General features: G+C 60.8%; 1 protein-coding gene across 7 annotated transcripts in view; it reads right to left on the bottom strand.

The window, feature by feature from the left end:
* Positions 1-334: 334 nt before the first annotated feature.
* Positions 335-20,240, bottom strand: part of PNPLA7 (patatin like phospholipase domain containing 7) — a 61,781-nt gene continuing 41,875 nt past the window's right edge. For 6 of the 7 annotated variants that reach the window (XM_021081069.1, XM_021081070.1, XM_021081071.1 and 3 more), the window contains 15 exons: positions 18,718-18,867; positions 15,062-15,125; positions 14,781-14,949; positions 13,227-13,409; positions 12,586-12,704; positions 5,365-5,521; positions 3,661-3,777; positions 3,473-3,542; positions 2,836-2,952; positions 2,281-2,429; positions 1,842-1,994; positions 1,630-1,740; positions 1,175-1,259; positions 885-994; positions 335-770 (listed from right to left, as the gene is read on the bottom strand). In XM_021081069.1, coding sequence (XP_020936728.1) covers positions 657-770; positions 885-994; positions 1,175-1,259; positions 1,630-1,740; positions 1,842-1,994; positions 2,281-2,429; positions 2,836-2,952; positions 3,473-3,542; positions 3,661-3,777; positions 5,365-5,521; positions 12,586-12,704; positions 13,227-13,409; positions 14,781-14,949; positions 15,062-15,125; positions 18,718-18,867 — 1,868 coding nt within the window. In that variant the 3' untranslated portion in view covers positions 335-656. Of the gene's footprint in view, positions 771-884; positions 995-1,174; positions 1,260-1,629; positions 1,741-1,841; positions 1,995-2,280; positions 2,430-2,835; positions 2,953-3,472; positions 3,543-3,660; positions 3,778-5,364; positions 5,522-11,118; positions 12,377-12,585; positions 12,705-13,226; positions 13,410-14,780; positions 14,950-15,061; positions 15,126-18,717; positions 18,868-20,240 lie in introns of those variants that run through there. The other variant, XM_021081076.1, reaches the window with a different exon arrangement.

Raw genomic sequence — 20,240 nt, 5'->3', positions numbered from 1 at the left:
CTGGCCACGCCCTGCAGGGATCCCAGACCCCGGAGTGGCCCGGCTGACAAGCCTCCTTTTCTGTACAAGGGGACCCCCGGCACTATTTCATGATCTGAGAAGTGAGGGGCACATCTCAGGGAAGAATCTTGTGTGTACGGAGTGGGAACATGCCCCAGAGGTCGGGAGGTTAGGGGACCCCAGCTCCATCCCAGCCCTTGGGTGCCCTGCCTGCTTGGCCTGTGGTCCTCACATGGCAATACCATGCCCACTGCAGGCTTAGGGCTGTGGGGTGGCTGTCCCCCTACCCCCCCCCACGGTGATGCTGCCCTTGCCACTGGGACCACGCATCCCGCACAATCAGATCTACCTTTATTGACAGGCTAAGCAGAGCATGGGGGCCATCAGAGGGGTCTCAGAGGCCTGAGGGGGGCTGCAGGGGCTGGCATGGCCCCCCAGGACCGATGTGTGTGCAGGGGATGCCAGGACCCAGGGCTCCACTGGGGGGGCTGGTGCAGAGAGGCCCCAGACACACCAGCTCAGGCCTGGGCTCCTAGCAGAGCAGAAGCTGGGCGTACTCGGGGAGGGGGGGGGCTTGGGCTGCCCCGGGTCTCCCTGGCAGGACTGCAGGATCTGGGCCTTGGAGACCCACCCGCAGGCTGCTGGCTTCAGGGCCATCAGAGCGGAGACCTCGACCCATCTTGGTCAGCAAGCCAGGGGGATGAGGAGTCCTGGGATGTCTGCGGGGGAGCCAGACTGGAGTGCCGATGCCGAGTCGAGATCTCGTCCTCCTGGAAGCAAACCACACACGGTCAAGGTCAAGCTGCGGGCAGGCCCAGAGGGCGGCAGGGAGGGGCCCTTAGAGCCAGCTCAGCCCAGGGGCCCTGGGTGTCTGGGCAGCTCACCGAGGTGGAGCCCGGGTCGGCGTCGGCAGGCGCACTTTGGAAGTCAGCGTATGCGTCCCTGGGGCCATCTAGCAGCTCCTCCTCGTACTCTGTCTGGTAGTCGGACTCGTCTGGGCAGAGGGGAGGGCCATGTAGGCACCTCTGGAAGGCAGGGACCAGGCCACAGGGCCATGGGTCCCCACGTGCAGCCACCCAGGTCCAGGGCAGCTTGTTGAGTGCCAAGGGTCAGGAGCGGGTGCTGCCACCAGCACCCTCAGCTATGTGGGCGTACGTCCCAGGGTCCAACTCACCGTCCACTGCGGCCACCTTGGCAGGCTCAATACGTGACACAATCTCGGCAAGGTCCGTGAAGGAGGCATTGGGGCAGGTGAGGACCTGGGGGCCGAGGGGGAGGAGACAGCTGGCCAAGCCCCTGACTGCAGACCTCCCTTCTCTGTGACCCTGGGTGGTTTAGCCCCACAGTGGGGACAGGGGCGTGGAGATGGGCAGGGGCCTGAGCAGCCCACCCAGAGCACCGTCTTCTCCTCCCATACGAGCACTTCAAGGGTAGGGAGCCAGAGTGGGGCAAAGAGAGGGGACACTGGGCAGAGGACTGCTGCCTGTACCCTTGTCTTCTGGCCCCTCTGCGGCTGGCGGGGGTCCCGCAGGCGTGAGCAGTTAAAAGCTGTGCCAGGACCCTGCCCTCTTCTGGGCTGGGAGGCAGAGGACCGGCTGGGGGCGGGGAGGGGGCAGCCCAGGCACTCACATCACCGGCCTTCATCTTGCTCGTCCCCTGCCGGTCCTGCAGCATCTTCTCCAGCACACCACTTCGACCCCAGATGTCAAACACCGTCCGGCCGTGCTGGTACCCCACCTCCTGCACACACACCGGGGACCCAGTGACCAGGTGCCAGGCCTCCTTCCTGCGCGCTCAGCATGAGAGCCGGGAGGCCTGGGAGGGGTGGCCTGGCCACTCACGCAGATCTCGTCGAACTTGCCGAAGTCCAGGGTGCCGTAGTTGTCGATGGGGGGGCGCAGGTACTCGCAGTAGTCACTGTTCCTCACCATCTCCAGCTGCCGGACGCAGCACACGTAGGCCAGGCGCGTCTGGATCTCCGCCATGTTCAGCACCTGCCGCGTCACAGCCGCTGACCCTGGGGCTCCGTCCCCGAGGGCCCTGGCCTCCCTCAGGACACTGCCTCTGCGTCTCACGTCCCGGGCCCTCCCTCTCCCCCTCCCGGAGGGGCTATCTATCTCTGCTAGGCCTGTCCCCTGTCCCCAGAGCTGGTCCCAGGGCAGGGATGGTGAGCGAGTGACCCATCCCTGCTCACCCAGAGCCTGGCAGGTACTAATGCCTCCCTGCCCATCTCAGGACCACCGACACCAGCGCAGGGAGAAGCGGCCGGGCTGCCCTCACCTTGACTTTTGTGGCCAAGGGATTCCAGCGCTTCCACAGCAGCCACCATCCAGAGAGCGCGTCCCCGTAGTTGGTGAGGTCCGTCTCATCCTGGCTGCCCACGTCGATGGCAATCACCACCTTTGCCCCCATTGACCTGGCCACATCCGCTGGGGAGGAGGTGGCCCTGGTCACTCGGAGAGGCAGGGGAAAGCACGGCTCGGGGGTGGGGGGCTCTCCCTTCCACTGTCACACCTGGGCTTGTGGAGGGGGGCAGCTGAGTGCACAGAGCTGTCCAACAGGTGACAGGTGTGCCCCAGGAGGGATCTTGCCTGCAGCAAACCCGACACCTGCAGGCTGTTAGTTCTGACTGTGGGCACAGACGGGACCTAATTGCTCCCGGCTCCTCTGCTTGGCCTTGTTCTGGGCACCGCTGAGCTGACAAACAGAGCCATATGCTGGGAGCAGGCAGTGCCGAGCGTGTGCCTGGCTGTGTGGGCTCCTGTGTCCCCCTTGGCACAGGAGAGCGTGGGGCTGCGGCAGGGCCGGGCAGCCCCTCCCCACCCACCACAGTACCTGGGAGGTTGTTGATGTAGCCCCCGTCCATCAGCAGGTGTCCGTCTTTGGGGTCGCAGAGAGGGGGCATGTAGCCCGACAGCGACATGCTGGCACGCACGTACCTCCAGAGGGAGCCTGGTAGGGGTGGCGGGTGGGGGTCCGGGAGAGGAAGGGGGCTTTTCACTGCCCTGGACCCTCGGCTCGAAGCCTCGCCGACAGAGTCTGGGCCCCGCACGCCTGGCCTCCAGTGGAGGGCTCTGAGCCCGGGCAGATGGCACCCTTCCTGGACAGCCTTCTCCTCGGGCCTCCCCACATCCCCCTGCGCCTCGGCTCTGCCCGCCCCGCCCCCCACTCACCTCCAACCAGACACATTTCAAGTGGCTCTCGAAAGACTGGCCTCGAAAAGGCCTTCGGCTGCTCTTCCGGTCCGGGCCCGGCCGTGACCACAGTGTGCCCTCTGCCCCGTCCTGCCTCCACCTCTCCCCTGCACCCTTTGGTCTTCACGGCGGTCGTGTCTGTGCACATCTCCCCGAGCCTCTTGCCTCTTTCAGGGGACCCTGGGGCCTCCCTGGGCCTGGCCTGGAACCGGCCCCTCAATGCCCCTCCCTGGAGCTGCTGTGCCCCGGGAGAGCCTGCACCCGGCGGAGGCACCCACCATCCGTGTGGACCCGCATGGCGGAGGCAGAGATGTCCGTAGTGATGGCGAAGGCGGGGATCCACAGGTCCTGCGGGGAGACGGGGCTCGGAGGGCCGCCCCCATGCCGACGCCAGCCCCCACCCTGCGGGCCCGGGGGGCCAGAGCCAGGCAGGCTGCAGGCCCCTAGGCCTTCCCGGGGGCAGCACCTCGATCTGCCGGTCCTTGAAGACGCTGTAGATGCCGCTGTTGAAGCCGGCCCCGGAGAACACGGAGGTGACGGGGTAGGTCAGGTCCAGCACGGTCTTTACCATCGATGTCATGCCCTGGGCGAGGGGGCACTTGTGAGGCCCCCACGCAGCCCCACCTGCAGGCACAGGCAGCAGGCGACCCTGCGGCCCCACCCAAGAGCCTCCACGCGAAGGGAGCGGGGCACACACGCGTGCTTGCTGCGGACAGACAGCCTCCGGGAAGCAGCCTGGGTCCCGTGGGAACGCTCGCTGACCCTCAGCAGGCCTGGCGGGGGGGACGGCATGGGGCCCATCCAGGACCAGGGCCGGCTGAGCGTCCGCTGCTGCCCCTCCCCGGCTTGCTCGGGCGGGCTTTCCCACGCGTGCTGGTGGAGGCCGTCTAGCCCAGGCGAGCAGCGGCCCCGCCGAGGGCCCTCTCTGCCCAAGTCTCGTCGTCTCCAGTGGGACGAGGCCCCTTCTTTCCTCAGGGAGGACGGGGCCCGTTAGACCTGAGCACCGGACACGGGACCAAGAAGGCCTGACCCCCAGGGATCCGGGATGGAGAGGGAGGGTTTGCCCCGCCTCTGCGCAGATGGAGGCTGGAAATGGGGGCCCCCTCTGGAGCCTCACAATGAGACGCCACCCAGGACAGCCTGGGACACCACCAGGTCCTCTGTGGTCCGCAAGCTTGGCACCACACCCGCCCCAGTCCCTCCACATGCGGGAGACACAGGCCTGGGCACAGCTCCATCCGCCCACAGCATGGCTGCCCAGGCTCCCCGGCCCAGCACACACTCAGGATGAGGGGACCTGAGGCCCCAAGCCCCCTGCCCTTCCCACACCCACACCAGACCCGCAGGGCTGGGGAGGGAGCAGGTCTGCCCGGCCTGGGCCCAGATCCTCGCTGAAGCTGGAGCCCGGTCCCCTGGGGCCACTGCTCTGGGAGGCTGTCCCTGGTGACCAAGGCCAAGCAGGCCGTGGCCCCCGGAGTCTCGGGGAGCTGCCCTGATGGCCTCTGCACAGAGAAGCACCTCCCTTCCCCTCTGGAGGGGAACGCACACACTTCTGGCCCTACGGTTTCAGCCAGGGCTCCTCCTGCTCCACAAAAATAAGCAGAGCCCTGAGAGGGGCAGACTGCAGCCCACCCCCCTCCTGCTCCTGCGGCCCCTCTGCCCACGTGCATTCCCAGAGCCCTGATTGTCCCCCAGCGTCCATTCCTTCCAGGCCCAACTAACGCTGTGTGCTTCCCACTTTCTGGGTCCCTGACGCTCTGGTACTTGGGGGCTTACCTGACCCATCCAGAGCCCACACCGACCACCTCTGTCTGACCTACACAGTAAGCCTAAAGCACCCAGGGACAGGGGGACAGTCCCTCTGCTCCCAAACCCGTTGGAATTATTCAAACGGGCAGATCTGCAGCTGTGTGCCCGGCCCTGCCCTAGGGCCTGGCCTAGGGCTTCCTCCGAGACCCCGTGGGGCGGGCGTACCTCTGGGACTGTGGGGCCGTCTCCTCTGTCACTGCTGTGAGTGAAGACCAGGCACCGACCGGAGCCAAGCCCCTAGCCCCGTGGCCTTGCTTCCTTCGTGCCTCCCTCCACACCACGGGCCACACTCTCGGCCAGAGCCCTGCAGAGCCACGGGCCCCAGTGCCCTCCTGGCGCCCAAGTGCTGCAGGGACCCTACCTCAGCCCACTGCTTGGCCCGGATCCGCATCTGGCTGTAGTTCCGCTCCTCGGCGTACAGGGCGCCCATGAAGGCCCCGATGGACGTCCCTCCGACCATGTCCACGGGGATGCCGCTCTCCGCCAGGGCCCGGATGATGCCCACCTGGGCACAGCCTCTATGCCCACAGGAGCACAGCAGGAAGTGAGTGCCCCAGGCCTGCCAGGACCCCGCCCCTCAGTGCCCGAGTCCTGCCTAAGTCACAGAAAACGGGGCATAGACGCCGACTCAGAGGGGGGCTGGGGACGCTCCCGAGGGCTGCCCGCCGTCAGCCTCTTCCAGCTGCCGGCTCGGAACGGACTCCGGTGGGAGGTGGAGCCAAGGCGGGCCCACAGGACAGGGCTGCTGGTGCAGGCTCCAGGGCACCCCTGGCCAGACAAGCCCACGGGAAAGCCAGCACCGGGCCAGGACCATCCTTAGCATTTTTGTAAGCGATGCCCACCACACCACAGAAACACTTGCAAGGAGAAGGGGCCAGGTGCCCAGTGCCAGGAGGAAGGACAGACGGCAGAAGTGGACAGGGATGACCCCAAGAGGCAAAGGCTTGGCAGTTTCAGAACAAGGCTCGAGTTCAAGAAACATCTAAACTCTGAGCATAAATCCCAAGAAAGCCATTCCTACACTGCTGAAAACCCCAGACAGAGGACAACTTTCAACCAGCCTGAGAACAAAAAGCATGTTCCTCCGAGGGGGCAGCAGCACACACAGAGCTGACGGCCCCTGCCCTGTGCAGTGCAGGGAGGTCCCGGACACACCATCCAGCCCTCTGCAGTTGTCTGCAGCCCTGAGAGTTAGAAGAGAAGAGCGTGAATCAAAGAGGATAAAATTACGAAACCAGAAAAGCAGAAATTAGTGAATCAGGAAATAACATACAATAGAGAGGGTCCCCAAAGCTAAAAGGACCAATTCAGTTGACACCTCCTGGTACGACTGATTCAGAAAAGTGACAAGAAGGGGAGGGGAAGGCGAGAGAGACAAAGACAGAGCTGGGGCTTGGAGACAGGCTTTAATTACCAATATCAGGCTGAAAAGGGAACATCTGTACAGATGCTCCAGTTAAAAAGGTAAGAAGCTAGTATGAACTTCAGGCCTTAAGTATGAAAACTCAGATAAAATGGATACATCCCTCGAGCAACATAACTTATCAAACTTGACGCTAGAAACAAAAAATCTGAATAGTACTATAAGCACCAAAATAACTGACACTGTAATTTCTAAATCTCCACAAACTTCTATGTCCAAGTGGTCTTACCAGCACGAAGCATATAAGGGAGAATAACACGAACCACTTAAAACCTTCCAGAGCGAGGAAAAGAAGGAAGACTCCCCACCTCAGTTTTAAAGGCAGCCAGCAAACCTACCTGCCCTCAAAGAAAGGACAGGCGTGGCCCACCTCACTCAGACCTAAGGGAGCTGGTGACCCAGAGACAGGGCCACACGCCCCAGGCATGAGTCCCCGGAAGAGGGCCGAGGGAGCTGTTCCTTTAAAATCCCTCAGTGTGAGCAAGCTCCCGTGTGGCACAGGGGTTAAGGCTCCGGTGCTGCCGGAGCTGAGGCTGAGGTTGCAACTGCGGCGTGGGTTCTGTCCCTGGCCCTGGAACTTCCACATGCCGTGGGTTCGGCCAATAACCAACAAAAAAACCCCTCAGTGTGATTCACCATGTTAGCAGAGTAAAGGAGCAAGACCGTATAATCCCAACAGACCCATAAGAACCACCACCTGTCACAAAACCTAGAGTAGGAGGAAACTGCCCGATCTGATACAGGGCATCTACCAAGCCTAGAGCCAAGGTTGCACTCAGGGATCAAAGAGAATGCTTCCCCCTGACCCTGAGAGCAAGACGAGGGGCCTGCTCTCACCACTGCCCCGAGCTTGGCGCTGGCAGAGCTGACCACTGCGACAGGGGAGAAGAAGAAGCAAAGGCACTTACCCATTTTAGAAGGAAAGAGGGAGTCCTGCCTTTATTCTCAGAAGAGATGACTATATACAAACAGACACACAAACACACATCTACCAAAAAACACTACTGGCAGGAGAGAATCCCACGAGATGTGGGACAGGACACCGCTGGAGACACCATGTGGGCTCTCCCGGGCGCAGCCGGTCAGGGTCTGTCGTCCGCAGCACTCAGGTCGCTGCTGTGGCTCGGCTTCAATCTCTGGCCCGGGAACTTCCGCGTGCTGCAGGCACAGCCCAAAACAAAAACAAATACCATGTGTGATTCCATATATTGGCAACAAACAATTTAAAATGAAATTTAAAAAACACAATTTGTAAGAGCAAAAAATCCCGTAAAATACTTGGCTGATTCTCAAACTTACATGGAAATGCAAAGGACCTAGGGTGGCCGAAACACTTTCAAGAAAAACAACTTGAAGGAATCACAGAAAATTCTGTCTGATGAATCCCTGTGGCGCCCAAGAAAGGGAGCCAGGGTCAGGGCGCCATGAGGACAGAACCCTGCCTCCGTGTAGCTCAATCTGGGGGGTGTTTGGGGTTTGATTCAGACGCCTTAGCAACTCCAGGGGAGGGGTGCGACCATGTGGCAGGAGGAGACTGGCACCTGTCACCTGAGGCCACGCACAGGGCACAAGTGCAGGTGGTCAAGACCTCGGTGTCAGCCCTTCTAGAAGCAGGTGTGGACTAGGTGAGAGCTCTCACAACACCGGAAGTAAAACCCGTTCATCGAAAAGTCCATTAGGAGAGCTCCCTGGTGGCCTAGCAGTTAAGGGCTCCCATTGTCGCTGCTGTGGCTCGAGTTGGATCCCTGACCCGGGAACTTCCACAAAAAAGACCCATTAGGAAAACAAAATCACAAGTCAAAGACTGAGAGATAATATTAGTGATAAATATCTGGCAAAAGACTCGTATAAAGAACCCCTCTAACTAAACAGCAGAAGACAGGGCACCCGTTAAAGGAGCAGGTGACACCTGACAGCGCTTCTCAAAGAAGACACACAGCAGCCAGGAGGCACCTGGAGCCCTGGTCCGGGGAGGCAGACCAGCGTCACAACAGGGCATAGCCACACACCAGGGGCATGGCCACCATCTAAACGCCTGACAACACTGAGGGTGACAAAAATGTGGGCAGCCCAAACTCTCAAAACTGCTGGTAGGGTATAAGATGGCTCAACTTCCCCACGAACAGGCAATTCCACCGCTAGGTGTCAGCCCAGGAGAAAAGCACCTATGTCCACAAAAAGGATTTGCGCAGCAACGGCTACAGCTGTTTTGCACATGGTAACCAAACCCAAACGTCCATCCACAGGAGGCCGACAAGCGAGCAGGCCCCAGAAGCCCATTCAGAGATGCCGCTGGTGAGGCCAAGGGCACAGACTGCACACACACGGCGTTAGCAGGGCCAAGCCGGAAAAGACAAAACAAGCACCGAAATTCTCGGAAATCCAGTGCTGCGCGGGTATAACACAGAAAACACTATGAGAAAAGCACTCAGACACTAAAAACATTTGGCAAAAAGGGCGGACAGGAAGAACATCTGCGAAAACTCACCCAGAAAGTCGACTCCAAACACAGACGGAAAGCATGGGGTCTGACCCAGAAGAGAGAGCTGGGGCCAAAGGGGGACATCGTACAACCCCCCAGGGTGGAAGGTGATCAACTTGGGAATTTGAAAGGGCCCACCGGGAGCCTGCCAGCCTGACGTGGGGCAGGAATGATGCTGAGCCCATCATCAAGTGCTCGCAGAACAGCGATCTACGAGATCCAGAAGGAACAGGCCTCATGAGCAAAATGCCACTGAGCGTCTCAACAGCAGACCTGGGAGCCAAGGTGCTCCCATCGAGGCGCCGGGGTCAGCGAATCCGACTAGGAACCATGAGGTTGCAGGCTCCATCCCTGGCCTTGCTCCGTGGGTTAAGGATCCGGCATTGCCGTGAGCTGTGGTGTAGGTTGCAGACGAGGCTCGGATCCTGAGTTACTGTGGCTCTGGCGTAGGCTGGCGGCTGCAGCTCCGATAAGACCCCTAGCCTGGGAACCTCCATATGCCGCGGGAGCGGCCCAAGAAAAAGCAAAAAGACAAAAAAACAAAAAACAAAAAACAAAAAACAAATAACTGGGAGCTAAAAAGACAACGGAAACGCAGCTTGAAACTCTCAGGGAAAACTACTTCCGTCTAGAATCCCAAACCCAAACTGCCATTCAAGAGGGAGAGCAGAATGACGATTTCTTCTGCGAAGCGTGGTCTTAAAAGTTCGACTTTCCCATGCATCGTCTCCCAAGGAAGTTTCTGGAGTAGGAACTCTACCGAAATCAGGAATATATCAAGAAAGAGGAAGACATGGAGTCCAGAAATGAACAGAGGAGGGAAAGGTGCAGGGAGGTCCTAGGATCGCCGTGAAGGGACCCTTCAAGGCCACCTCCCATCCGCAGCTGCGAGGAGGCAGAGCCTGCGGGGCGCGGCAGGGAGCCCAGCTCTGCAGAGACACGGGGCCCAGAGCCCAGGGGAGGAGGCTGTGCTGCCAGCAGCCTCTGGGGGGAACTAGTGAGCAGGTGGCAACTGCAGCAAAGATCACCCCAAGGAGGAACACTGTCCGCCCAGGCTGTCACGACCACACAAACAGGGAGGGCCACGGTGGGCTTCCGGCTGCGGAGGAGGGCAGAGGGCAGAGGCGGACGCGGACTTGGACTTCTTGTGTGTGCATGGGAGCGGTTAGGAGCTCAACCATCTAAACCTGAAAAACTGAAACAAATCAGACTGGAAGCGCTATTTAGAAAGGAAATGAACGACGAGCTCCTGCTGCAGAGCCAGAGCAAGACAGTCGGTGTCCTCCAACAGCACACGACGGCGAAGAGCATGGAGAGGACGGATGTTCCGCCGCATACTTTGCTGCACACCAGAAACTACCGCGACATCATAAATCAGCCACGCGCCAATCAAAAATTAAAAGGAGTTAAAAATGTAAATGACGCAGCTGGAGAAAAGTTGGAAGTGACTGTCTATGGGCTGCTGTCTACGGCATGGTGTCTATGGAACACGTCTGAGGGTGGCGACTACAGGACGGCGACTGCGGGACGGTGACTGTGGGACGGTGTCTGGGGATGGTGTCTGCGGGACGGTGACTGCGGGACGGTGACTGCGGGACGGTGTCTGGGGACGGTGACTGCGGGACGGCGTCTGCGGGACAGTGACTGCGGGACGGTGTCTGGGGACGGTGACTGCGGGACGGCGTCTGGGGACGGTGACTACGGGACGGCGTCTGCGGGACGGCGACTACGGGACGGTGTCTGGGGACGGTGACTACGGGACGGCGTCTGCGGGACGGCGACTACAGGACGGTGTCTGGGGACGGTGACTACGGGACGGCGTCTGCGGGACAGTGACTGCGGGACGGTGTCTGGGGACGGTGACTGCGGGACGGCGTCTGCGGGACGGTGACTACGGGACGGCGACTACGGACGGCGTCTGCGGGACGGTGTCTGGGGACGGTGACTGCGGGCCGGTGACTACGGGACAGTGTCTGGGGACGGCGACTACAGGACGGCGTCTGCGGGACGGTGACTACGGGACGGTGTCTGCGGGGTGGCGTCTGCGGGACAGTGACTGCGGGACGGTGACTACGGGACGGTGTCTGGGGACGGCGACTACAGGACGGCGTCTGCGGGCCGGTGACTACGGGATGGTGTCTGGGGACGGCGACTACAGGACGGTGTCTGCGGGACGGTGACTACGGGACAGTGTCTGGGGACGGCGACTACGGGACGGCGTCTGCGGGACAGTGACTGCGGGACGGTGTCTGGGGACGGTGACTGCGGGACGGCGTCTGCGGGACGGTGACTACGGGACGGTGTCTGGGGACGGCGACTACAGGACGGCGTCTGTGGGACGGTGCCTGGGGACGGTGACTACGGGACGGCATCTGCGGGACGGTGACTGCGGGATGGTGTCTGGGGACGCTGTCTGTGGGGCGTCTCTGGATTTGCTGATGGAGCGGATCAGGCAGAAGACTGCTTTGTTGCGTTACACAAAAAGCTCATGGTTACAGCATGGCCAGAAGGCTTTTAAACAAAGTATTTTTACTTTGAAAAGTGCTACTGAAAACCAGGTCCAAGTCTGGGCCAGTTGCTCCAGGCACCTCACTGTCCAAGCCTGGCAGAAAGTAGCCTGGGAGCTCCCCTCACCCTGGGAACCTTGGCAAATCGTCTGACTTTCTAGGCCCACTGGCCTCAACTTTCCAGTAAGACATGGCTCTAGAGCGATGCCCCCAAATCACCTGGGCCAAAGAGCAGGGTGCGCGTGACTCTACCACCCAGGCCAGGCTGTGCCTGGGGGCAGGGTCCCCACGAGCACGGCGCTCTGCCCCCCAGCCCCGCCAGCTGCCCTGGGCCCTGGAAGTGAGGCAGCAACTTGCGTTGTGAAGGAAAGTAAAGCCAGCCCAAAGCAGAAGCCCGGGTGAGGAGGCAGGGTCGCCAGGAAGGGCAGGGACCCCTGCCCGCCCCATTTTCCTGTCTGTAAAGGTCTCAGGCCAGAGCTTCGAGCCCCTGTCTCCATCCCCGGAAGCAAGGAGACTGAACCCGGCCGGAGAGCAGTTCCGAGGCTCATCCTCTCCAACTGTGATCCGCGGGGAGAAGCGTGGACCAGGCACGAGGGAGCCCACTGGGCAAGGCGCTCCCAGGCGGGGACTCCCGAGGAGCCTCTGTCCCGGGCCACTGCCTTCTCCAGCGCTCAGGGGGCTCTGCTTGGGTGCCAACGCCCACCCGGCCTGGCCCTGGCCCTCGGGGGCTGCTGCCGCGCCCTGCCTCGCACCGCCTGATTCACCTGAGGGCCTTGGCGCCCTCCCCACACACTCCCTCGTCCCCTTCTGCCCCGGGTCAGGAGAGGGGCAGCCAGCGTCAGACTGACCATCCTGGGTAGAAGTTGTGGTTAAAAGTCCTTCAAGGAAACCCCCAGACCAGGGAACTAAAGACCGCCTTGCCAGGCGGTGAGCAGGGCAGACCACCGCTCTACGACCTGTCCTGAAATGAAAATGGAAAGAGACTCACCCAGAGCCCAGTGCAGAGACTGGCCAAGGGTAAGAATGGAGTTTCCAGAAGCAGAGACGAGGCCCAACAGAACAGGAGTGGACGGGGCCCTCCTGAGAGAGCAGTGGTGGCGGCGGCGGCGGCAGCGGCCCAGCAGGGGGCCTCCCAGGATGGGCTCAGGGGCCCCAAGGGGCGAGACTCACCTTGCTCCCCCTCCCCCAAGCACCAAGGCGATGGCGTTGCCAGTCAGCACCCGTGCCAAGCGGGAGAAGTCCGAGTGCCGGTCTGGGGGCCTCTGGCAGACCCGCTCGTACAGCTCCACCTGAGAGAGAGGGAGGCGGAGGCAAGAGCTCTCCAGGCACGGCCGGCGGGTCTCACTGACCTTGCCAGCACCTCGGAGCCCAGGCTCCCCTGGGAGGGCGGGTGGGTGAGCGGGCCAGTGGGCCACATACCCACGGGCCCGAATGGAGCCCGCCAGCCCCCAGGAGGAGCGCGCCGTGGACACCGGGGTGCAGGTGCTGCTAGAGGGATGCTGTCCCCAAGTCTCGGGGCAGGCTGGGCTGGGGCGAGGGGCGGTCTCTGGGTGGATCCCTAAGGAGGAGGCAGAAACCTGAGGCCTCGGATGAACGTGAGGCCCTCACCCATCTTTCTGGGGTTCTGGCCCCCAGCGGCCCAGCTGTGCGGTGCCTGGACTGTCTGGGGCCGCACCAGCGCCCTGCGGCCCGGGAATCCCAACCCTCAAGCTCAAGGAAACGCCCGCACAGCAGGCGGTGAGCGCGCAGAGACCTGGGGCTCAGATGCAGCCAGCTGGAAGTGGGCAGCCCCGTGCGCACCCAGGCCTCACCAGCTTGGGCAGGCTCCTCCGGGAGAAGATGCGGCGGGGGCAGCAGAGGTGCAGGTGGCCGGAGCACCAGCTGCGCATGTTGAGCCAGTCCACGGTGCGGGCCGGCGCCGGCCCGTCCTCCCGGTGCAGCAGGACCAGCTGCTTCTGAGCGCGCACAGCGGAGCGCTCCAGCATCCGCTCCAGCTGAGGGAGAACAGGGCATCAGGTGGCCCAGCAGAGCCCTGGGACTTGGGCAGGACAGAGCTGAACCCGGCGTGGGGCCGTCTGCAGAGGCCCCACACTGGATGTCGCCTCGCCGGCAGCCCAACAAAGCCTTGGCAGGTGGTGCCTGGTTCTGCAGCCCGGCCATGGTGTGCCCAGCTCTTCCCCTGGGCAGATGTGGCCCAGGGCTGCTGGCTGTGTGCTCCCCTGACGCAGCCTCATGGGCACCTCTGCACCCGTCTTTGGCCAACACTCTCCCGCATGCAGCATCGCCCTTGCAGAACCAGACCCCCTCAGGGACGAGGAGTTTCCAGCTGTCCCAGGACCAGGGGGCGGACGCGAGTGATGAGAGCAGAGGGAGGAGGTGGGGGCAACACAGCTCCGCTTCGCCCCCGGGACGTCGGAAACGCACGGCACTGACAGTGCAGGGGGGACGGGCCTCAGGCCTCGCCCGTAGCCTCGGGCCTCCAGGGAGGGCAGTCTGGCAGATCCTGTCCAGCCTGAAGGCACACAGGCTCGGCGACACGGCCGTGACGCCAGTGGGTGCCCCGAGGCACCCCTGCACATGCCTGTCATGAGGTAACTTCGCAGGCTGCTGGCTGAGGCCAGACCTGGGGGTCACTCACGAACAGGACACTGAACAGCTATAAAATGAGTGGGACAATATGGACAAAACTCAGAAGCATAAGCGGCGAGGAAAAGAGGAATTTCAAAATGATATGAACTAGGCCACTGTTGGAGTTCCTGTCGTGGCTCAGCGGTAGCGAACCCAACTGGTATCCATGAGGACGTGGGTTTGATCCCTGGCCTCGCTCAGTGGGTTAAGGACCCAGTGTGGCGTTGCGGTGAGCTGTGGTGTAGGTTGAAGACACGGCTCGGATTCTGCGTTGCTGTGGCTGAGGTGTAGGCTGGCGGCTACACCTCCAATTCGACCCCTAGCCTGGGAACTTCCACATGCCAGGTGCGGCCCTAAAATGACAAACAAACAAACAAACTAGAACACTGTTTATGTAAAAGACAGAGCTGTAAAATGTGAAACAGGGACAGAAGCTTTGACTTCATAAGAGGCCCCCTCAAATCTGGGCCACTCACTTCGGGGTCCCTGCCCTGCTCCTGCTAAAACAGCCAACAGAAGAAAATACAGGAGACTGTTTTTAAAGCTTGGAGAGCAGATATCTGGGTGTTTGCTCTTATTAGCCATCCCTTCCTGAGATCTGGAAATACTGCATTCAAAGGAAAAGAGAGAAACGGGGGGTCTGAGGAGAGACAGTCCCCACCCCAGGCAGGACTTGCCCAGCCTGCCGACCTGGGGTCCCGCCCGCTCAGCCCCCGGCACCCGCGAGGCCAGCTCACCTCACCCACCGTGGGCTCCTGCTCACCCAGGCCCACGATGAGGATGCAGTCGGCCTGCCGGATGCAGCGCTGGGTCCAGGGCGTGAGCGTGCTGTCCGCCTGGTAGAGCACGATGCGGTGGACGTCCTCCTGCTGCCCCAGCCAGCTGGACAGCCGGTACTCGTGGAGACTGGAAGGCAGAGACGGGGCGCGGACACCGGGGGGCGCATTTCAAGGCGGAGCTGGGACTTGCTGGGAGCAGGCAGCTCGGCCAGGCTGTTCCTCCAAGGAGGCCGGCGTACCTGTCCAGAGCAGCAGTGCCAAGGCGCTGTTTTATGTTGTCACTGGTGAGCAGCAGGATGGGGCCTGAAGACACAAGCAGCACACAGGGAAAACTGTGTGGCCGTCCACCTTGGAGGACAGGCGGGGGCCCTCCTTCTCCCAGAGGTCTGCCTTCTGGAATGTGCCTGTGGCTGGAGGTGACATGCCCTCTGGCCCTGAAGGAGACCTTCTGGACAGGTGAATCTGCAGGTGTATCCGCCATCCCGGGATGGGGGCTGCTCTGAGCTCAGTCTCTTCCACATGGGAAGGGGTCAAAGCGCAGCAGCACCGAGACTGCATGTGCACTGGGGCAGGGAAGCACAAGCTTGTAAAATGGAGAGTACATTTCTCAAACCCAACTCTGCCCAGCTGGCTGGACTCTACTCGAGCGTAACTGACCAGCAGCGTGACACACGTCTTCTCGCATTCTGTCTCTGGGCTCAGCATGCGTCCTCCTAAGAGCCACTGTCCCCACAGACACAGTTCTCAGCCAGGAGGACCAGCACCGGGATACCGAGCGGGCCACCAGGGGCTGGGACAGAAGCTGAGCTGCGAGGCGCAACATGTCGGGAAGCTGCCTTGCACTGTGGGGGACCCCTGAGGATGCGGAAGTCCTGCTGCCGCGGGAGGAGCCGGGCTGCTTCCTCGCAGCTTCCTTCTCACAGCCGCACTTACGGCTTCCGAGGGCTCGTGATGAGAAGGAGAGAGGCAGGAAATGGCGCACCCGCAGGACCTGCTTCCCAGAAGCACGCAGGACAAGGCGAGGGGCACAGGGTGGTACCAGTGCTGCTGGGCTGCCTGTGCACCTGTGTAGCTCTGACTCCAGTGGCAGAACCCTGATGGTGCAGGGAAGGGACCCCCTGGAGCGGGTGCCACACACCCACCACAAGGAACACCAATGCTCCCCAGTCTCCACCAGAATACCGAGTGAGAGGCAATGCTTCCTGATGCACGCCACGGGCCAGCACCAGCCGGATGCTGGATGCCAAAGCCAGGGTGGGACCAAGAAACCACTAGAGACTCAGATGAGTAACCCCGATGATAGAGAACCCTCAACAAAGGGGCGGGGGGCGGCCCCAGCTCAGCAGGACAGGACAGGGGCTACAGGCCAGACCAAGAGGGATCTTCTACTGAAGGCAAGACCGACTCAACCTCTCAACGCTGGTCAATGTAATAAATCACATCAACAGAACAAAGGGGAAGTGTGATCACCTGCCCGGAGCCCCGTCGTGGCTCGAGTACCGAGCACGACTCGGAGCCACGAGGACTCGGGTCTGATCCCCGGCCTCACTCAGCAGGTTAAGGATCCCGTGTTGCCCTGAGCTTGGTATAGGTCGCAGACATGGCTCGGACCCCGCATGGCTGTGCCTGTGGTGTAGGCTGGCAGCTGTAGCTCCCATTGGACCCCGAGCCTGGGAACCTCCATGGGCCACAGGGGCGGGTGGCCCTCAAGGAAAGAAAAAAGTATCTGCGATCATCTCAGCTGATGCAGAAAAAGCACTGACAAAATTCAGCATCTTTTTATGAAATAAACACTCAACAAACACGCTGGAGGCTAGACATGGAAAATGGAAGCTAACAGCCTAGGCCGAGCGCTCCCCTCAAGCAGGACCACGGCAGGAGGCCTGCTTTCACCTGATGCTGCTAAGACGTCAGGGCCACCCAAAGCCATCGGCGGATCAGTGCAGTCCCTGTCGTGATCCCCGGTTTCCTGCAGGAGCAGGAATTCACGCAGACACACGCACTCAGTCTGGATGTGGCTGCGGTTATGGGGCCCAAGAGGGCGCATGGCTCTTCCTTTACGATTTCTGCAACTACCCGTGAACCCATAATGATTTACAAATAAATATTTTTTAAAAAGGAATAAACTTTTTATGAGTCCACACACCTCCACTGTGCACTGGGCATCTCTTGTGTGTGCCCTGGTCAGTCTGACTGGCATCAAAGGACAAGGAATGGAGTTTTCCACGTCTGGAACATGTGCCATAAAGCAAAGACCAAGCCTACAGGAAACCAATGCTCTCTGTAACTGAAATTTTCACTTGGGAGGATAACTTTCTTTCTTTTTTGGCTTTTTATGGCCACCCCTGTAGCATATAGAAATTCCCAGCAGGCTGGGGTCAAATTAGAGCTTAGCGCCGGCCTACACCATAGCCACAGCAAGGCCAGATCTGAGCCACGTCTGCAACCTGCACTGCAGCTCACAGCATAACCCACTGAGCAAGGTCAGGGATTGAACCCTCATCCTCATGGATACTCGTCAGATTTCATCACCACTGAGCCACGACGGACTCAGAATAACTTTCAAATATTAAATATTTATAATAGCATCTTCAATTTTATAGATCATTTTTGGCATTTATCTAATGCCTATCATCAAGTGTCTATTCAGGTAGGGGACATTTTCATGATATTAAAATATGCACTCTTGTCACAATGTACTGTTTCATGAGAGTAATATGACATTCATTGCACCTATTATTTATATCTTTTTTTTTTTTTTTTTGCCTTTTAGGGCCGCACCTGCGGCATATGGAGGTTCCCAGCCTAGGGGCCGAATTGGAGCTGCAGCTGCCGGCCTACAGCACAGCCACAGCAATGCAGGGTCCGAGCCAAGTCTTCAACCTACACCACAGGTCACGGCAATGCCGGATCCCCAACCCACTAAGTGAGGCCAGGGATTGAACCCACAACCTCATGGATCCTAGTCGGATTTGTTAACCCCTGAGCCATGAAGTGAACTCCCATATCTTTTTTTTTTTTTTTTTTGGGGTCTTTTGCCTTTTTAGGGCCGCACCCAAGGCATATGGTGGTTCCCAGGCTAGGGATCTAGTCAGAGCTATAGCTGCCAGCCTACACCACAGCCAGAGCCATGCGAGATACAAGCTGCTTCTGCAACCTGCACCACAGCTCACGGCAACGACAGATCCTTAACCTGCTGAGTGAGGCCGGGATGGAACCTGCAACCTCATGGTTCCTAGTTTGATTCATTTCTGCTGAGCCAAGACGGGAACTCCTATTTATATCATTTTAAAAACACCCCTGAAACCTTCCGAATAACCCTATCTCGGAAAATTAACTTCTTGCCTAGGGCTGTGGCCACTCGCAGTCCTGGAGAAGCGTATAGACTCAGTGTCACTGACGCGCGACACCGTGATGCGGGAGCTCCTAGGAGGGCTCGGGCATTTCTGTCCCTTGCTCTTGAGTCCCAAAGCTTTACAGCCATCGGGAAGTCGGAAACACTGCCTAAGCTGCCTGACCCCAAGCGAGAGTGCTTTCCATGTGGTCAGGCAGCTCCCCAGCCACTGCAGCGTTCCCCCCAGTAGTGGAGCAGCTGGCACGCTCCCCTAGGGGGCTCAGATCTCAAGATGGGCTGCCAGTGGTGGGGTTCGAGGTCTCTGTACCCCGGAGACCCCCACGCTCAGCTTGGAGGACCGGCGTGGGGTGAGTGGCAGCGGCTCCCGTGAGAGAGGGTTTGCCCATCAGGACTGGGAGGGACCCGTGTCACTGAGACATCCCTGCCAGCATCGCCCCCACTCCCTCCACCACCACCTGCTCTCCGGGGAGAACCCAGAGGACGAGAGGCAGGAGGAGGAGCCGTCCGGCTGGACCTCAGGCGGCCTGGGGCCGGGCTTACCGATGGCGCTGAGGGCGTGCTTGAGCTCCAGGGCGAAGGCGGTGAGGGGCACGTCCTCCGACGCGGGCATGACGGCCACCGTGGAGAGGTTGCTGGCGGGGTTCCCCGAGTCCCACTTGCTGCCCACAGCATGTAGTCCAAACTGGTGACCTGCACGGCACAGGGTCGTGTGTTGGCCCAGGAGTCAGGCTGCTGCCAGCACGGTTCTGTTGTCCCTGGATGTTTCTAGACACAAGCGGCCCGCCGTCTCCAGCACGAGAGCCCTGCCTTCCCCACTGAGATACAAACCACCACGGTGCCCTTGCACTTCAGGCACACCAGACAGGCCCCCCCGCACGGAGCACGGACGCCCGAGGGGGCCAGAGAAAGTGCAGGTGGAAAGGAGGGGCCTCCTGGAGGCCTCCCCACGCCTGCTCCAGGCACCGTAACTGGACAGAGAGGTTTAGAAGCACACGCCCTCCTACGGCCTTGTCTGCCTGGGACTCCAGGGCCCAGGCGAGGCGCACAGTGACTGGGGAGGTCAGGGCGAGGTCCTGGGCGCCTGTCCCTGAGACCACAGGTCCCGCCGGCTCCAGATACGAGGGACTGAGGCAGCAGAGCGAGGGGCCATGAGCTCACGAGCCCTGTCAGAGCGTCCCCGGCCCAAATTTATTTCCAACAACAGTGTCACTTCTCGGCCAGTGGCATCTCCTGTCTTCATGGCGGTGGCTGAGGGGCAGCCTCAACCCTCCCGCTGGCCACAGCTCAGCCAGACCCCATCTTCCGTGGCTCGCTTGCTCTGCAGCCTGCTCCACGCTGCTCTCCTGGCCACCATGCCCAGCTCCTGCACAGGCCCTCATGACCTGAGGTGCACAGCCAGGGGCCAGACGCAAGCACCGGCCGTGCGGAAAGGCCCCGCTCTGCCAAGAAGGCCTCCATCTCTGACTCTGCTAGTCTCGTCCTGGCAAGTAGCAGTGGTTCCTGAGGGGTGGAGTGGGGGTCCCTGCAAGGCCTGACCCAGAAGCCAGAGTGGCAGAGAAAGGGGGCTGCTAAGGGTTAATCTGGGGGCAGGGAAGAAAAGGGAAAGACCCACTGGCTGCATACCAGGCAGCAGAGGGTCGCTTTCGCGGGTGTCCCTGCAGCCTCTCTGCAGGGAAGTCCCTTCCTCTCTGTCCTTCCCAGTGGCCTCTGACGTGAGCGCCTCCATCTGGGCAGGACCAAAGGTGGGTTCTGGTGCCAGCTCCTGATCCTGTTCTCTTGGCCGTGAAGAAAGGCACGCAGGAAGATCTGGCTCTGGCCGCCTAACCGTGATCCCCAGTTATAAGGGGACCCAGGGGGCGCAGAGAAGAGGGCAGTCTGGCCAGGGACCTAACTCTACCAATGCGGCAAGGGCCGCAGTGCCACTGCCCTGTCCTGCCACAGCCAAGCAGGGTCCATCTCGCCCCTTCCCCACTGGGTGCTGCCTCCAGGGGGACGTTCTAAGACCCCAGCCCTAGGCAAAGACAAGTTCCTACGTGGAGCTGTAGGTACAGGGCAGTGGAGCC

The sequence above is a fragment of the Sus scrofa genome, unplaced genomic scaffold (genome assembly GCF_000003025.6).
Source record: "Sus scrofa isolate TJ Tabasco breed Duroc unplaced genomic scaffold, Sscrofa11.1 Contig1206, whole genome shotgun sequence".
In the NCBI taxonomy this organism is placed as follows: domain Eukaryota; kingdom Metazoa; phylum Chordata; class Mammalia; order Artiodactyla; family Suidae; genus Sus; species Sus scrofa.
The sequence above is the reverse complement of the archived record's forward strand: the minus strand, read 5'-3'. Positions and strand labels throughout refer to the sequence as shown.